Consider the following 19,569-nt stretch of genomic DNA (forward strand, 5'->3'; position numbering starts at 1 on the left):
TCAAACCACCATGCAAAAAAGTGGACATTCAAAACCTATGAACTTACATCCCACTGCAATAAATTCATCATCGGAAGCAAAACGGAAATAAAACACTTGTGAAAAAACAGCTGTGAAAAAAAGTCCTCGGAGTTACAACCAGCGTTCAATTGTGTAAAGAATGAACATGCATTCCCTCACATTTAAAATGCACGTGATCAAAGTAATTTTGACAACACTGATTAAAATTCGCCTGTGTGCACCATAGAGAAAATCGAACTGTGTGAATGAATAATGATAGAAATCAGCACTGACAGATTAAAGAGTGTATGAAATTCACACGTGAATGTCTGTCTGTGCAACACATTAATTCGGGCAGTGCAATCTCACTGCAAGTGAACAAATAATTAATGTCTAAAAAGTCGAAAACATCGAAGGCAACATTAACAGAGAGTGTGGCAACTGACCTAAACCTACGTGCTGCAGTTTTTTTTCTCGTGTGTACACCACATTTAACACTGAGAAGAATAACATAAAAGAACACTGAGCAAACTTAGAACAAACAAAATGTTGTTCTTAGAAGAAACACTCAATGTGCATAGTTAAAACAGCACATCAAACTCACCAGCAACAAACTGAAAACATTTCTTACTTCGCATAACACAGCTTCAGTTCTATGAAATAAAGAGAGTATTCTAAGTTTATATTGCAAATTATAATGAAGCTGGTCTAACATACTGCCTTTAAACAGCGACTAGAGTACACAACTATACAACTGCCTTAAACATGTAACAGACACACAAGTTACACAATCTGTGGGAAGCGAACATTTTCACAAATCACAAGATCGAACGAGACAAAAGACAAAAGTCTCTGGCATTTTGTACATACAGGTAAACAGGGAACAGTTTCATCCCCCCAAACGAAAAACAATTTCTGTTTCCGAAAATCCCATGCTAGCAAAATGGCACAGCGCATGGCTCCTCTGAAAAGAAATTCATCAGCAAGAAACGAATGCTCAACAAAGTCTTCCCAAAACCCGAGCAACGTTCTGCGACCCTCTATACGTTATACTGCCTGCTTCAATATGTTTAATTTCATGTGAATAAACAACAACAGAACAAATATCCTTCTTGTCAAAAAACAGAATTGATCCACTCATTTCAGCAGCAATATTGTACTACTTTTTTTTAACTATGCGAAAGATTACCATAACTGGTCTGTAGTTTAAAAGCCCTTTGGAAATAAACCATCAGGTATCATTAGCGGAAACACAACTCTTCTTCTAAAGAACATTTCTGGCATTATTTTTACTTTCTGTTCGCAACAATTTTTGGTCATATATATTTGGGAAGAAATGTGTCCACATTCTAATGATAGAACATTTCTATTTGAGTATTTGTTAATTCATTTCACTTGTCTATTCTAAACGTTAACGCAGGTTTTTTCTGTCTTTTATATTTTCTGTCATTCATACCTGCTCATTAATTGTATAAACCTTTCCCTGTTAAATAATGAATTTTGTTAGCATTAACTATTTTTCCATTCCTATATATTGGCCTTTGAAATCCATTTAGTTGTTTTTATTGCATTATTTTTTTCTGATCTATACACGTTTACACACGTCTATCCATTGCCGCCTGTAGATCTTCGCACAAACATTATAAGACATGGAATTCTTAATCTCTAGCTTAACATAAAATACAATGTAGTTAGCAAAATAGTGGTTTAGGCCGACTTTTCAGTAGCTGATTCTGACTATAAACAATAACCGTACAGCTGGGACTTTGAAATGTATAGAAAGTCCTAACTTTACACGTATGTATGCATTATATCTGATCATCAAGCACTTACCTCTAACAATGATTTGGACATTGCGCGAGATCTATTAATATTTTTTCTTTTCCGACATGGACTTTAAAATTCTTTTTTTTTTTTTTGGTTCAAATTTTGCTTGACTAATTACGGCTTGCATACACTTTTGTCTAATTAACACTATTCCCTACACGTCTATCGTTAAACTTGTTTACATCTTCACACACACACATCATTCACTTTTTCTTGTGTGTGTTCAAATTGTGCTTGATTAATTACCGCTTGCATACACTTTCGTCTTATTAATACTATTCCATACACGTCTTTCACTCAACTTTTTTGTAGCTTAACACCAAAAACATCAATCACTTTTTCTTGTATGTGTTCACATTTTGCTTGATTGATTACTCCATACATACGCTTTCTGTTCATAAAAATACTAATCCATACATGTATGCCTATCATTCAACTTGTTCATAGCTTCACACTAAAAAACATGAATCACTTACCCCTGACGATGACCTGCACGTTGGGGGAGATCTGACCAGAGCCCAGGGCGGACACGGGGGTACAGAAGTACGTGCCTGCATCCTCCTCCTTGACGTTGCTGACCAGCAGACTGCCGTTGAGCAGGATGTCGATGCGGCCACTGCTGTCCAGCGTGCTCTGACCCTTGGTCCACATGGTGTCCGTCATCGGGGGGTTGGCGTCCACTGGGCAGTCCAGCTTCTCCATGAAGCCCTTGGCCCAGCGCACCTGCACCGGCATCTTCTCCACGATCACCCTGGGCAGGTCTGGTGAGAAGGAAGAAAAGAGATGTTTTATAGATCTGTGGGTGTGGAATGAATTTAGAATTGGTGTGTGTGGGTTTTCAAGATTTTCAAGGTTTTCAAGATCTTGCTTTTCAAGATTTGTTTCTAGCGTCGGTATATTTACAACTCTTTTCTGACTCCTTCCTGGTTAAGATCTGGTTTTCTTATATTTTTAGAGGTGAAAGTGTATATTTTGCCCAAAGAGAACAGATGGTGAATCTTCTGCCAAGCGGGAAAATGATAGTTTACTTACTAGTAAACAAAGGTCATTATTATTTCTGGAGTCTCAGAATTAATGGTTCTGTTTTAGTTTCAAGCACATGAAAATAATCTATAAACAGCGATGATTTCATTCTTGCATTCTGATAAACCAGTCCTTACAAGAAAGATGTTTGTTATGTCAGCTGACAGTTTTAAATTATTCAACATGCTCTGAGTTAAAGTAAACTCCGAACAACCGTTTGGGAGCAACAGCATTGTTAAACATACGTAATAGTTAAAGAAACAAAAGGAAGTAAGCACTCTAAATGCAAACGATATGTGCAATAGAGTTTTGCGGAACCAATCTCCTGGCACCTGAGAGTATAATTTGTAAGCAATAAAATAAACAAGCAAATTTCATTGTTAAAAACGTGTTTTAAGAAATATTACAAGTATACACTTACAAGTGACGTTGAGGTAAGCACTAGCCTCGTCCTGGCCGATGCCGTTGCTGGGACGACACGTGTACCATCCCATGTCCTCCTTGACAACGCCCGTTAACAACAGCTTGCCTTCTGTCAAGGTCAAACGCTTGTTGAAGACTGGAAGCATCCTGACGTCAGTGCCGTCCTTGTACCAGTAGTAAGTGATGTTGTCTGGAAAAGCTTCCGCTCCGCAGTTGAAAAGAACCCGCTGCCCCTCCACCGCAGTCATGTTTTTTGGGCCGTTCATAATGTATGGACCGCCTGGAACAGAGAAGACAATGGGGTTGTTTTATTTATTTTTTTAGTTTGGGTTGGTGAGTGGGTCTGGGTTTGGGTTGGAGGGTATAGTTGTGTGCATGATGCGTGGTGGGGGGGGGGGGCTTGCTCACCCGGCTGTATATTCTTCAAGATAATAAGACAACGAAAGAGGCTTGCTCTCTCCATTGCCTTGTTTAGACATGTTATGATCAAGCTCATTTCACTTCATTTGATTCCTTTAATGTACAAGTTTATTATCCGCTTGCTGGGAAATTCGGGTCGCTTCCTCCAAAAGGAAAGCTACCAGCAACAGAGTCGTGCTACCCAGGTGTGTGTGTTTAGGTGCAATCAGCTACCTGCACTTATAGCAGAATGACAGAGGTCTTCTTCCCGCCAGCGGCCATTGTGGTGCCACGGGAGTGGGACATGAGTCTGAGTCTGCACATAAACAAGACCCGCGTCTGTTCTGACCGGGATTCGAACACGTGACTCTAGGTTAACAAGTTTAGTGCTAAACCAACTGAACAACCCCGCCAACTAGATCAGCAGTTTCCAAAAGCATTTCAACTGGTATAAATTTTCCCTCCCCCGCTCGAACTCGTCTTAAGCCTCCCTCCCATTCTTTCTCCGTTTCCTTTGTACAGTGGGACCCCCCTTTTTAGCACCCCTGAAAATCTAATGATACCTGGTAATCAAAAAGGAGGGCATCTTAAATATGAGGTAAACGTGTACAGATGATATGAACCGAAAATCTGTAAAATCAACGTCTTAACAAGGGAAAAGTCTTACATTTAAGGGGGGGGGGGGGGGGGCTTGGGAGAGGTTCTACTTCATAGTCTCTTGTACAACTTCCTACCTTACAACCACCACCCCTCAACCTCCCCAACCCCAGTCTCCATTATAACTACAGTCTTCGTCCCCTCCATTCCTCTGTCTTTGGTCACAGACAAACAAGGATCCATTTCACAAGTCTGCAGACATTGTAACTGGCTTCATTTGTCAAAGATGTCCAGTTGTCGCTCGTTTATGTCCCCCCCCCACCCTTCCACTTGCCCCCACCTCACCCTCCCTTTCTGCCTGCCCTTCCCCCCACCCCCCTCCCCACCATCCCCCTTTTTCCAGTCGCCGTGACCTCCCACTCATATTTCACTTCAATTTCCGTCCTCTTGTCCCTGAAAGGTTACCTATCACTGTGCCAACTATGGGTCTTTGCAACAATATACAAAAAAATGAGCACCCAAATGACACCTCAATGACAAGTGTTCGCGTCAAAACGTTCTGCAAGGTGTTAGTTTGCCTATTGCGTGACAACTTCTGTCTTTGGAGATTAAGCATCAAGCGTCTTCTGTGTTCTTTTGTTTCTCTCTGCCGCCTCATGCAACCACCCTCCCCTCACATGTCACATCACAAGCACCTTGAGTGACATAGACATCTGACTGAGGTAACTTTGTCATCTTGCACGCAAGACAGTCAGTTTTAATTTACTGTCAGGCTCGGTTGAAATGACTTAACCCACATATTTGAGATTCTATTCTGCTTGACCTCTCTCCGGTAAAGTGTGCAAGACTGTCTTGTATGCATTGCCTAACTTTATTGTGACGGCATACCCTACATCCTATTCTCCAAGTTCTTTCCTTTCCCCGTTCAGAGCAAAAACCAGCGTTACGTTTCCTTTACAAAGTGTTTTCTAAGTGTGTCGTAAGGCAAGGCAAATTAGATTTCAAGAACCCCAAGGGGTACATGTATAGAAAAGTAACCAACATACACGGAGAAAACACACAATTAACTATTATATGCATGGAAACGAGACAGAACACGTCATTAGAAGGTGTCACACCAAGGCGTACGTCGAAACAGCAGCTCAGTCTATTTTCTCCCCCGTCCACACAAACACATCTGACTGACGTAACTGCGTCATTATGCATTCAAAATAATAAGTCTTAATTTACCCGCCCGCTTAACTGCATTACACAACGCGCATACTTCAGATTGTATCATTACGTAAATAACCTGTCCTTGCAAGTCACAAAATACGGAGATGTAACCCGACACCAGTTTTCATTTTATGCAACAAAGAAAGCTGATGCTTCGGCTAGATTTCGAGTCATGATAGGTTTTTATCTTGTTACGCTCAAAGGGCTGAAAAGGCTGGTGGTTTGCTGACGAAAGCATTTCACGGACGCATGCTACAGTGACGTGGTACCCGCAGTGTGAGGCCCTTCCGATGAGGGAACATCTCCCAATAAGGGACACCTTCTGTTGACCCTGCCAGTTATCTTGACCCAGATTATATATAACCTTTTGTGACGGCCACAAGGGTGTCCCTTCATCGCAGGTAGTGACCACTGTATCATACCCAGCAACATAATGACACCAATGACCTCCCAAGGGACCAACCAAAAGAGGAGGACAACTAGACAGGTGGTCGTGAAGGAAAGGTGAATTATATATATATATAAGAAAGAACCTCTTCGGGGTTTCTCTCGGTTGGCCGTATTGGGCGGGTGGTCGTTATCAAGTTCAAGTTCGAGTGTACATGTATTAAATGTTTGGTGCCACCTGACCCGGTAAGTAACACGAAACTGAGACTGCTGTCTTACTTTCTTTCTTGTGGCGCACATACTTTTACTTTTAAAAGAAAGAAAAAAAGAGATGGAGAAAGGGGGGAGGGAGATGGAAAAAGGGGGGAGGGAGAGAGAGAGAGAGAGAGAGAGAGAGAGAGAGAGAGAGAGAGAGAGAGAGAGAGAGAGAGAGAGAGAGAGAGAGAGAGAGAGAGAGAGAGAGAGAGAGAGAGAGAGAGAGAGAGAGTCATGTCTGTCGCTCGTCCTTCAAATCTGTCAGTGTGACATTGTGGCTTATAACACGTGACAAGGTTACAGACTGACTTTTAAAAGAATGCCGATGACGAAATAAAACTATTCAAGCGTATTTCGGGTGTGTGTGCTTGCGTATGTATGCGTGATTGTCTCACTGTGTGTGTGTGTGTGTGTGTGTGTGTGTGTGTGTGTGTGTGTGTGTGTGTGTGCAGTGGTGTGTGTGTGTGTGTGTGTGTGTGTGGTGTGTGTGTGTGTGTGGTGTGTCTGCGTGTATGCGTACGTGCCTGAGCATGTGGGTGGGTGTTTTTATGCCTGTGGTGGTTACCAGAATGTGTTCTGCTATAAAGCCTCTCTGTAACTCTCCCGCGCGCTCCATCGCGCGCTCCATCGCTCTCTCTCTCTCTCTCTCTCTCTCTCTCTCTCTCTAAAAAGAGCAAAAGTAATTCCACTCCATAAAGGCGGAAATTTATCCGACCCAAATAATTTTAGACCCATTTCCTTATTACCCATTTTATCCAAACCATTGGAAAAACATATTCACAAACATTTGCTCGCGTACATAGAAAGCAGAAACCTTTTCCATCAATTTCAATCTGGTTTTCGAACAAATCACTCTTGTCACAGCGCCCTCACCACGCTATGCGACACCTGGTTGTCTGCAACAAACCGATCTGAAATCAGTGGTGCTGTGTTTCTCGACTTTAAAAAAGCGTTTGATCTTGTTGATCATTCAATTTTACTGAAGAAACTACAGTTGTATCTCAGAAACAGTTCAGTGTGTAACTTTTTTGCTTCCTATTTACAGGACAGATCTCAATATACTGCCCTAAACTGTAAAATATCTACTGAGGAGACTGTGAAATGCGGGGTGCCTCAAGGGTCAGTGCTTGGGCCGATCTTGTTCTGTCTGTATATCAATGATCTGCCACTGCACATTTCTGACAGTAATGTAAGAAGTGATTTTTTTGCTGACGATTCTTCTCTTCACTCAAGTGGAAAGTCTGTTACAGTAATAGAGTCCTCCCTTCAAACAGCTTTAAACGATGTAAATAACTGGTGTAGTGCTAATGCTATGCTTGTCCATCCAATAAAAACTAAAAGTATGGTAATTGCAACCAGACAAAAACATCAGATTTCTCCACTCAAACTAAATCTTACTATTGGTACGCAATCAATTGAACAAGTTCAACAGCATCGCGTTTTAGGGGTAATTCTTGATTGTGAATTCAAGTGGCAGGCACAAATACAGCATATTTGCAAGAAAGTAGCCAAGAACGTTTTCCTCCTATCCAAGTTAAAGCAATATACCGACAGAAGGACTCTGGAAATGTTCCACCATGCTCATGTAATGCCTCACATTAATTATGTTTCGACGCTCTGGGATGGCAGCAGTGATGTCCACTTGAAAAAGTTAGACTCTCTCTATCGTCGCTCGGCCAAACTCATCGTAAAGGATAATGCCTCAACAGATATGAAATTAAAAATGCTTAACTTTCTTCCACTGGAAAAGCATCTCAAGTTAAACAAAGCCATTTTCATGCATAAATTGTATCACGGTAAAGTGCCGATTTACATTACATCATTATTTAATAAAGCTACCCACAGATATGGGTCGGTCAACTTGATCCCACCAATTCCACGAATTGACCTGTATAAGACCAGTCTTGCTTTTTCGGGTACTTCAGTTTGGAATTCACTTCCATCATCCTTTAAGCACCTAAAGTCATTAAAAAGTTTTAAAAAATGTGTAAAAAACCACTTAATGTCTGAGTAGTTTAACGCCTTTTGACTTACCAAACTTAGTATTACGTCAAAAATATGCTGTGCATTGTATATTCTGAACATATTTTTGTTACTCTATTGCTACATGTTCGATTGCCACCAGCTTGTATTTATAATTACCTGCATAGTATGCATTTGATTTTATGAATAACCACATATGTATGCTCTTCATGCCTCATCTTTATCATCATCATCATCATTATCATCATCATTATCGTCATCATCATCATCATCGTCATCTTTATTATCACGTTTTCCGACCTCCTTTTGTTGGTTAACTTTTTAACTTTTTAATTTTTAATTTTTTTTTATTTTTTAATTTTTTTAATTATATAATTGTGTGTCTATGCGTCCCAAGGACAGATTGTAAGAAAAGGCGTAGCCTTAAATCTAAATCCTTGTAAAATAAAGTTCAATTCAATTCAATTCAATTCAATTCAATTCTCTCTCTCTCTCTCTTTTAGCTAGAAACTACAATTAGAAAAAGCTTCCAAAAAGTGTGTAAAAGAGATCGCCAAGCAAGCCTTTTCATCTGCGGATATTCCCAAATAGACACAAATCGAACTTACAAGAATTCCTCGCCACAATTTATTTTGTCTAGACGTCATTTGCGCTAACCAAAACGCCTATAAAACAAACAAAAACGTTATCATTCCAACTCGAGCTTTCCCGAATTGGACAACGATTCTAGGTATGCAACGAAGTAAACAAAAACCTGGTGGAGAGTTGACAACAGGGGAAAAGCAGAAGAGCAAATAACAGCCAAAAAGCTCAAAACTCAAGTGGAGGGGTCTGTGTCCTGAGCTAACTAAACATTTCTTCATTCTTTGCTTGTCCAACCTTTTGACTCGGGCCCGTCTGTACGTGTGCGCATCTTCCTTTTAAAGGCACAGTCCTTCCCCTGTAAACAATTGGACTCGCTAGCTCTGATCTGGCCAGGCTTTGCAGGCCTGAAAGTGGCGAGTATTTGACTCGCCATGGCGAACAGAAACATGTAACTGGCGAGTAGTAATGTTCATCTACTCGCCAAATGCGAGTAAAATTGCTGAAACAAATTGTGTGGTTTGGCTAGTAAAGTTTGCTCTCTGGCTAGTACATTTTCAGAATCACTAGCCAAAGCTAAAGGCTAGTTTACCATTTTTGTTAACGTTTAGGGCTGCTTTGTTCATGGGGTAAGAACCTCCTTTCACAAAGATATATGATATATATCATTACATATGAGCCTGTGCCAAAACGTGGTCAGCAAGAAGATTCCTACCTTTCAAGAATAATTTCTCTTTAGGCCAAAAATTTTTTTTGTCTGTTTAGGGTAACATGACCAAAAAAAGTAGGGTCGGTAGGTAGGTAGGGTTTTTGTTTTTGTTTTTTGTAAATGCCATGTTGGCTGAACATTCACTTCTTATATTTGATGAATACATGTTTCAAAACTAACGTATAAATAAAACAGAGAGAAAGGGAGAGAAAGAAACGCCAAATGTCTCTTTTTAGCATTTTTACCTCTTTTTTTTTTTTAAATCAAAAAAAAGTTTTTGGGTCGGCGCCAAATCGATAGGGTCGGTCGGGTTACCCTAAACAGACAAATTTTTTTTTTGGCCTTATGAAAGCATAATATATATTTAACAAACAAGAAGAGCAAACGCTCGATCGAGTCACTTTCGCAGTTCTGAATATTATATGAGGCATCAGATGGACAGGAAGAAATTGCTATTCACAACACAATGAGTCACGTTCACATAAAATTTGAGCCCGGTCACTTTTATAGTTTCCGAGAAAAGCCCAACGTTAAGTTGTGTGTTGCCGAACAGAAAAGGCTAGTTATCTCCCTTGTTTTTCTGATAACGTTCGTAAAAGGCTACAGATGTAAATACTTTGATGTAAAGAATAATCCTACAAAGTTTCAATCACATCCGATGAACTTTGTCAAAGATATAAAATGTCTAATTTTTCCTTTGACGCTGACCTGTGACCTTGAAAAAGGTCAAAGGTCAACGAAACCATCGTTAAAGTGTAGAGTTCATTGGAGGTCACGACTAAACAAAATATGAGCCCGATCGCTTTGATAGTTTCCGAGAAAAGATATAAAATGTCTAATTTTTCCTTTGACGCTGACCTGTGACCTTGAAAAAGGTCAAAGGTCAACGAAACCATCGTTAAAGTGTAGAGGTCATTGGAGGTCACGACTAAACAAAATATGAGCCCGATCGCTTTGATAGTTTCCGAGAAAAGTCCAACGTTAAGGTGGTGTCTACGGACGGCCGGCCAGACGGCCGGCCGGACGGCCGGCCGGCCGGCCGGACAGACTAACACTGACCGATTACATAGAGTCACTTTTTCTCAAGTGACTCAAAAACAACAACAACAACAGCCTGGTTGTTTTTTGAACAGAGTGAGGATATTTGTGTGTGTAAACAATTCGACCAGGCTTTCAGATGTATGGGGTACGAACATCCTTCCACAACGACACATACCGACAATCAACAGCCTGACACAGAGACAGGGTTGGTTTATTTTGGCATTATCCAAAAGTCTGAAAAATATTTTACATAAATAAAAAGCAAATAAGCCCACAAAACCGCTCCACTACAACTATATTTCGCGTACACTATGGCAACAACCCCAACAAAATCTTTACTTCCATCCCCATTTTGAAATATCGCAACAACAGACTTCCAGATCTATAACACGATCATATGTGTTCTCTGTTTGCATGTCTGTCCAGTGTCCTGTCCCCCCATAAAGCATATCAACTATACCTGTCCCAAGATAGGCCAATTGGTTCTAAGAGGACGTTAAAACTAATTATCATCAGGGTTGGTTTTTGTTGTTATTGCGCGGAATAAGAATGTTTTAATGCATTAATTTCTCAAATTGACACTGGTGGTCTTTAAACCCTCTTCTCTGTCAGTAAAAATGTGTATACATACTAAGCATTACCTGCATTTATAAGAATTTAAAAAAATACAATGTGCCCTTGATGTATAAATGAATACGCCACACACGCGCGCGTACATTGTTTGTTGTTGTTATTGTTGTTTTGTTTTTAATGGAAAGGTTTGTTGTCCGTTTATCAGTGTTCCCATGACGTCACTGAGCTAACGTCATGTATGCAGCGAAAGGGTTCAGATATAAATGTATCAACAAACAAACAAAATCCCATTCTGCAGAAAAAGGATAAAGACTATTGACTTTTACTATATGTCTTATCTCATATATAAAAACCTGGTCAGATAAGATGTCGAGTCAAACTGCTTTAAACGGAAGGAGTGTGCCTTTAAGTTAAAACTCTTTGGCTTACGTGTGTGTAGACTTTCGAGTTTCGTCGTGAGGACGTGAAACTTTGTGGACAGAAGTTCGTACACAGGCCGTCTTTACATCAAGGTGTTGGCGGAAAACCTTGTGGTTTTGAGACACACACCATGTGGTTTTGACAGACACACACACACACACACACACACACACACACACACACACAAACACACAAACAAAGAAGTGCGCACGAGAGCACACAGATAAACGCACACACGCGCGTAAATACCATCTATTTGACTCTCAGAAAGGCTGTTTAAAGCGTGTGTTTCGTCGTAAATCCGTAATACTTTGTCGACAGAATGTTTGCACAAAGCTGCTTGTCTTTAAATGAAAACGTTGGCGGAAAACCATGTGGTTTTGGGAAACACACACACACACACACACACACACACACACACACACACACACACACACACACACACACACACACACACACGTACACACAGGTAAACACACAAACACACACACGTACGCGCGGGCGCGTGTAAGCAAAATCCTCATAATCTATAGTGTATGTTCCACGCGCAACACAGATTGATTTCCTGGGTATTTCCGTAGCAAAGTAACCAATTAGCAAACATCGGTGTCCTCATTTGCGGTGGCTCTGCGTGGAATAAATCCAGGACACACAACCAGACAAATAGATTCAACCCTTTTCTAAGTGATTTTGAACATTGTTTATTGACAGTCAAAGCACGCGCATAACAATATATTGCAATGTGTATGCCCACACAGAAAAACAATTAACGTTAACGAGAAAGCTGTCATACGCAAGAGAAAAAATGGCTGTGTTTGATCGCATTCGAATAGTTTCCCAATCAGACGCTATCACCATAAAGATACCATTAACAGTCGCGTGTTTGAATAGCAGAATTAATGTTACTCGACAGACATAGAGTTTGTTTGCTTTGTATGAGTGCGTGGACTATTCTTGTTAGCCATCGCGGTGTCTGAATTACTGAAGCGTTGCAACGAACGGCAATCAATTTGAATGAACCGAGATATGACAACATTGACTATGAGATTTTAGCGAACAGGTTTTGTAATGTTGAACAAAGTGAATTGCTACGTTCACTACAAATCTTGTTTTTTGACATGTTATGATTAATGGAAGCAAAACGGATTTGGAACGTCATAACAGTTTGTTGTGAGTCACTCCCCTTGGCACAAATCTTGTTTGTTGAAAAGTTATGAAGTATTTATGGAACCAAAACGGTTCTGAAATGTCATAATACGTTTTTAGTAGGATTTATATGGCTGGAAAATGTACATTATATGCTTGAACTTTACATACAAATATGTGCAAAACACAGCATAAAAAACATAAAAGGGACAACGTTGTGAAACTAACGTTTTCTAAATCTACCATCACTAAAAAGTCAAAACCGAGGAAAGTTTGCAAAGGGTTGTGAAGTAAACGTAAAAAGGCAATAAGACACTGATTACTCATCCAGGCTAATGTTTACAACATCCAAACTAAGAAAATGAACTTATTTTTCGTATCAAAAATGAATACCAACGGAGATTCAAAACAACAGATTTCTCAAAAACGAGGAATATTTGCATGCCTAATTTCATCCTCAGCAAGACTATTAACACATACATGTTTAAAAAGCCTAAAAACAACAAGAAATTCCTACGAGGTAGGAAAAACACCCCCGACAAAGGGAAATAACCTTCTCAGTTGGTGGCAGTGCCTGAGTGAGAATGGTTATTTCCCTTTGACCATGAAGATGTCCCTCTATAAGTCCTTGTATAATTTTAATCCACCAATAACTCCCTAACCGTGTGTTTGACTGGTCCCAATTTTTGTAAGGACCGTCTCAGGAATGTATAGAACCTGTTCACCAAGTTTGGTGACGATCGGTCCGTTCATTCTTGAGATCTATATGCGAACACAAACAAACAAACAAACAAACAAACAAACAAACAAACAAACAAACAAACACATCGAGCGAAACCTATACACACCCCTATACCGGGGGTGTAATAAGTTAGTGTATTATGTAATTTGTATAATGTCCAACATCAGTGCCATTTTTGATCGGTGTGGATAACGTAAAAAAGCGTCAGCTTAAGTTCGTGTCCTTCTTGTCTTTCCTTTTGATAGTGTATCGTATTTTGCATTTTGAATAAAATCTTGTTTTAAACCAACACCAAAAAGGACACAAAGACGACATCAGGGTGTCGGTTTTCGGACAGCATACCGCGACGTGGAACGCACACCACAACGCTTCTAACACTCCTCCACACTTTAATCCCACACAAAGCCACCCAAGACCTACTTACATACCAACGGCACACTGCCTGAAAACATACATTCCATTTCCGGGTCATTACTCTCTAAGCCGATTATCATTGTGCTGGACTAGAAGTCTGGAAACACGGAGGAAACAAATGAATGACCTTACGTCTCTTCGGGTCTAAGACCACCAATACCCCCCCCCCCCCTTCCCCACGACACACACAAGCACACACACTTACAGATCTTCAGCTTTGCATTTGTTTTCTATTACTCTGTAAATTTATATATCCATTTAAGACTCTTTTTACCTGTTTTTCCGATCTGATTTTCTTCGCTTGTAGGCGGTCTTAGAAAGGATAGAGGAGGGGATTGAGCTACCACTGTTTTCGTCTATGTTTATATCTCCTCCTTTGCATCCTCTTTTCTTTGAACACGCAAGTTCTGTACTTTGCGCTTCTTATGGCTGTAGGGTTGTTTGTGGGGACAACGTCACTTGTTATGTGCAATCAAGTTTTATTCGTAAATCCAAAATAGGAGGTACCTTTTCCGACGTTTCATAAAATTTGCTCGTTTCTATAGTAGTTTTCCATGAGCAAAGAGGACACGAACTGGTTACGCGGAACACTAGTTGACAAGATCTCGTGCACGGGCCACTGCTTCGGGGAATGATGATCGTGAAGAACTCATCTAATCTTTCAAAATCTGCTATAACTGGAATCCCGACATCTATTTCTTGACCCAAAGCAAGCCCTTTTCTTTAATGTTCCCTTCGACAGGTTGTAAAACAAAGGCGCGTAAAACAAATACGGACTCTATAAGTGAGAGACAACCGTACCTTGCGCAAGAAAGCATATTGCAAAATGTGTTTAATGATATCAATTTCAGATGTTGGATTGTGAAACATGTCGACGATATTGGGTGTTGGATTGTAAAGCATGTGATGGGTATGTGCTGCTACGCAAACGTTCTCCAAACAATTTGCAAAAGGTTAAATTGCGTGCTTCATTTTTTTTATTTGGGAGGTCCTTTTAGTTTTATTTATTTGTGTGTTTGCTGTTTGCTTGTTTACTTTTGCTTACGCTTTCTAAACACGCATCATTGTGTAGCATAGAATGCAAATCGAACTCTCTCCTTGAAGCAATCTACTATAGGCAGTAAAAGAATGACAAAATACTATACCCCAAGGATACAAAATACTGGTATTTATCCTTACCAAGTCAACAATGAAAACCCTAAAAACAAACAACAACCAGGACTACATGCACCGCTGCGTGGACATATTATGATAAACACATCACACCGTCACCCCAACCTAGCTAGATATAAAAAATATTAAAAAAACACGCAGGAACAAACCACAACAATAATAGTCCTAGCATATAAGTTAATTATAACCACGTTATGTCCCAAATAGACACTAGTTCTGGGGACAGAAAAACCAAGTTAGCATAGCATAACCACAACAAAGACGACATGGGGTAGTCGATCAACACGCAATTAGGCTCAAGTACACCTCTAGGCTACAACTACAAGGGGGGCGGCGCACCCTGCATTCTTGTCTTCTATCCACCCACAGCCTAGACCGTGTAAACCCACACCTTTACGGTCCACCTGGATACCGGAATGCAAACAAATGGCCCTCCCTTCCTCTCTGACCGCCTTTCATTCAGACCAGACAGAAAAGATGCTCTCAGGCGAGGTCAAAGGGAGAGTAAATGTGACATGTTCTATTCATGTGGCAAAAGTCGACAGATAAGGGACAACTGTGTAGCGCCGCGGCGGGTAGCTTAGGATTCGAAAAGAATGTATACATGTTTCAATCTGTCCACCCGTGAATACTTAACGTGGAGCGGACAGTTTTGCACAGTTCTGTCTTTTCTGTTGTAACGTATTGTTTTGTCAAATTTGATAACAAACGTTCCAACAAATTACCTTTCTTGTTTTTTTTTATTCTGAATTTTGGAACGTTGGCAGTCTCTTTGTTTTTGGATTTTTGTTCTGTCTTTCCTACCTACTTTTTGTTGCCTGTAATTTCCATTCAGTGATGGGAAGGATGAATGGTCGATGAAGTCTCTGCAGAGGAAATCCCCTTTTAGAAAACCCCAATATCCAAATCACCAACCCTACCCCTCACCCCTAATCACCATCCCAGAGTTACTTCCTTTGTAATACTTTCCTTTACAATAAATAATTCCTGTTCATAACCTCTGTAAAATTCATCTTAATGTCCCGATTTTCTACAAAATTTAGAGTTGTCAGAAGGGGGATTCTACTGTGGTTCAAATTCACCCGTTCTCTTGCTACAGAGACTGAAGATACAGGCAACCCAGTTAATCCGACAGAGCTTACAAACCGTAACAAATACCCAACACAAGGAGGTCGAAAGAAGTCGTGACGCGAGGGTGATTATGACGTGACAAAGACGAGTGGACTATCTCGACGGACTCTATCATGCTGAAGAGCGCCACAGCTGGGTTCAAGTAGGCTTAGCTTTTTCACACCTTGTCGTGATCCTTTCATCCCCTTCCGCCGCGCGCTTATATCCAAGGCCTCTCCTGTCCATTCACCCCCCATCTCTCCACTTCCTTAAGTTTCCCCTTTGGGCTAATGACCGGCTGTTTGTTGTAAGATCTTTGATTCGTTTGAATCAAACACGGGGTATTTTGTTACCTGTGATGACGTTTAAAAGAACAAGTCCTTTTTTCCTCTGGTGGGCGTGTGTTTTACATTAATTTCGAAAGTCCGATACACACTAACAAACGACAACAACAACAAACACCACGAATAAAAACAGAACTGAATCTGTGGGTCTGATTTTTTTCCTTTTTGGGTGTGACTTCCTTTTTTGAGCTGGGAATTAAATTACTTGTCTTGCTGGGATGCGGCAGATTGGGATGCGGCAGGTTGGGGTGCGGCAGGTTAGGGTGCGGCAGGCTGGGATGCGGCAGGTTGGGTGCGGCAGGTTAGGGTGCGGCAGGTTGGGTGCGGCAGGGCGGGATGCGGCAGGCTGGGATGCGGCAGGTTGGGATGACACCAAAGTTACCCCTCTAACGACTCAGCCTGTGAAAGCTTTGTCATGTCTGTGATTAAGAATAAACATGTATTCAAAGAACTAACTGTTCTTGTTCTTTGATTCTGCGATGTTTTTTTGTCGTGGGACGAAATGTACATGTATGTAACTCTTTAGTGGCTACATCCACGGGTCCGTGCCTCGAGTCCCCCATGCTAAATCCACGTCACTGACAAGGGACGCTACTCTTGCCCAATATTTTCCTGCTTTCGGTTCGGCACTTAACAGACATGACTAGGACGTCAGCTGTAAAATATCAATGTCATAATTCCATGTTTAGACTTTATGAGCAGTATACAGCGTTCTCTGTGGTGACATTGCAACATTGCAGCCCCCCCCCCCCCCCCCTCTTAATACGAACCTCACCTGAACTTGCATGTTTATTCGGGATTTGCACTTTCCTAGTTTGCGGTGATTTTTGATGCAGTGTGAAGCATGTGTCGATTGTTCAAATTAATGTTTAAGTGAATGTTGTCAACGTGTGGACTAAAGCTACCAACCGGAAGATGAAGAATGATGTATTGGTCTTCCCTATTCGCTAGATTGGTGCTGAGGGGCTGAACTCCGTAAGTCACAACTGTCCACAGTACTCCCATGATTTTGAATTCACCATTTTTTGCTCTCTTAAAATCTAAGAAGATCAAGCGGTCGTTCAGCAATGAGTTTGTGAATTCAGTTACTTCTCTTTATTGTTACAAGACCCAACACAGGGTCTGTTATTTTATGAAAACAAATTGCAACACAAATTGATTCTTCCTCCTCCTCCATCTCAACAATATGGCGCCAAGAGTCCCGAGTGCCAACGCGAGGCTTCGACTGCCGAGTGATTCCGAACGATTCCGAGATTCCGCGGAAATGACGTCACTGACGTGGATATAGCATGGGGGACTAGAGGCACGGACCCGTGGATATAGTCACTACCAACTCTTAACGCTCGATTGTTACCCTAAAATCACTCTGTTTTTGTAAATGTTTCGTTTTGCCTATCATTAAAACGCTCCGATAGCTAACCGAACTTGTCTTTTGACCCGTTCGGACAATGGTGTTTTTTTCTCGAGTGGGCAATTATACGTGACTCTTATTTAATGCTCAAACTACCGTGTTTAAGAACGTATTGTTTCATAGAAACGATCTATGAACAAAACGCTCCAATACTAAATCTGTTCTATTTTGTAGTTGTTGAGTCTCTAAGTCGGATGTTTTACATGTTCTAGCTCTTCGCTCAACAGTTGCCCCTCGAGCCACTCGGCGCAGCTCAGCCCGTCTCGCCAAGGGGTACTTTACACGGCTCAGAAACTCAGAATGCCCTCAACCATCCTCCAAATGTTTTAGCAACAACCTGTTAAATCGCTCAACAGCTGCATAATTGACACTAAGACGTGGCTGTTTTGAATGCAAATGTAGACTGACTTAAATTATACAATTTACCGTAACGAAAGGTTACTTGCCAGTAACTTGAGTAAGAACACGCGTTTTCTGTCTGAACAGTTTTCACAGCGCAAATTAACAAAATGTCCTGATAGGTTAAGATTGCATGCAAGCACGATGAACAGGACTTCAGCCTACACAGCCGTAAAAGAGTATGGTTAGAAGAATAGCCAGAAAGAGACAATAAGATCGACGCGCGCAATGGCCCACCGAGTGGATAAGAGTATGGTTAGAAGAATAGCCAGAAAGAGACAAAAAGATCGACGAGCGCAATGGCCTACAGTGGATAAGTGTATGGTTGAAGAATAGCCAGAAAGAGACAATAAGATCGACGAGCGCAATGGCCTACAGTGGATGAGACACCTAGTGGTTTCTAAGACGCCTGCCTCCCAAGCGGAAGGTCGAATGTTCGAATCACGGCTGTGCCTGCATGGTGGGTTAAGGATGAAGATTTTTCCGATCTTCCAGGTCAACTCATGTGCAGACCAGCTAGTGCCAGAGTTCGGTGGGTTATGGAAACACGTCAATACCAAGCATGCACCCCCGAAAACGGCGTATGGCTGTCGAAATGGCCGGTTAAAAACAGTCATAAACGTAAATTCCCACTCGTAGAAGGTATGTGGGAGTGTCAGCTCATGATCGAAATAGAAGAAAACAATGAGATCGATACAGGATCGGTCTCGCGTGATCCCTTGGGTTCTCGAGACAAGAAACAAGAAACAAGCACGGAGGTAAATCACACTGCAGATTGCACGCACTCCTACCGCTCTAATTTGAAACTTGCAATAGAACCTGCTTGTGATGTAGGATAACGGAAACTGTCAATAAAGGTTTAGATCGAATGTCGAGTCTTATCGTTGCAAAGTCTGCAAGTATTGGTGGAAAGAATTGTTGGTTGGAGTGTGAGACTGCATAAAATAGCCAGGTGACGAAATAATTACTTGTTTTCTGTATTGCTCTGCCTCAGGTTTATTCCCAGTAGCGCGACAGCCATTCTTGTCCTTGTCAATTATACGGACCCGAAAAGCAATAACTGCTACAACTTAAAATTGTTACCAGAATACAAACAGATACCGGGTGAAGTTTTAGAAGAGGGCCTTGCTCATTTTATTGAAGACCTTTCTGCCTTTTGTTGCTAGAATTATATAATATCCTTAATTTGTGAGTCGGACATAAGTGATTAAAATGTCAATGTGTGTTTTCCAGGGCCACGCAATAAAGGCGTAACAAGTAGTTCGTGCATTGGAGATGATCGTTTGGTATAATAATTGAGTTGATCTTTAAAAAAAAAATGTTTTAACCAAGGAGAGGGCTGTGAAGAAAGGGGGGGGGGGGGGGGGGTAAGACAGAGTCAAATGCATTTCTGACA

At 41.1% G+C, this 19,569-nt stretch overlaps 1 protein-coding gene across 1 annotated transcript in view; it reads right to left on the minus strand.

The window, feature by feature from the left end:
• The window catches only part of LOC138973266 (protein turtle homolog A-like), a gene marked incomplete in the record, with an annotated part of 385,171 nt that overhangs the window by 27,954 nt on the left and 337,648 nt on the right, over window positions 1-19,569 (minus strand). The window contains 2 exon segments of the mRNA XM_070345987.1: window positions 2,304-2,588; window positions 3,272-3,553. Of these exon segments, the coding sequence (XP_070202088.1) occupies window positions 2,304-2,588; window positions 3,272-3,553 (567 nt within the window).

Source organism: Littorina saxatilis, linkage group LG8, assembly GCF_037325665.1.
Source record: "Littorina saxatilis isolate snail1 linkage group LG8, US_GU_Lsax_2.0, whole genome shotgun sequence".
In the NCBI taxonomy this organism is placed as follows: Eukaryota; Metazoa; Mollusca; class Gastropoda; order Littorinimorpha; family Littorinidae; genus Littorina; species Littorina saxatilis.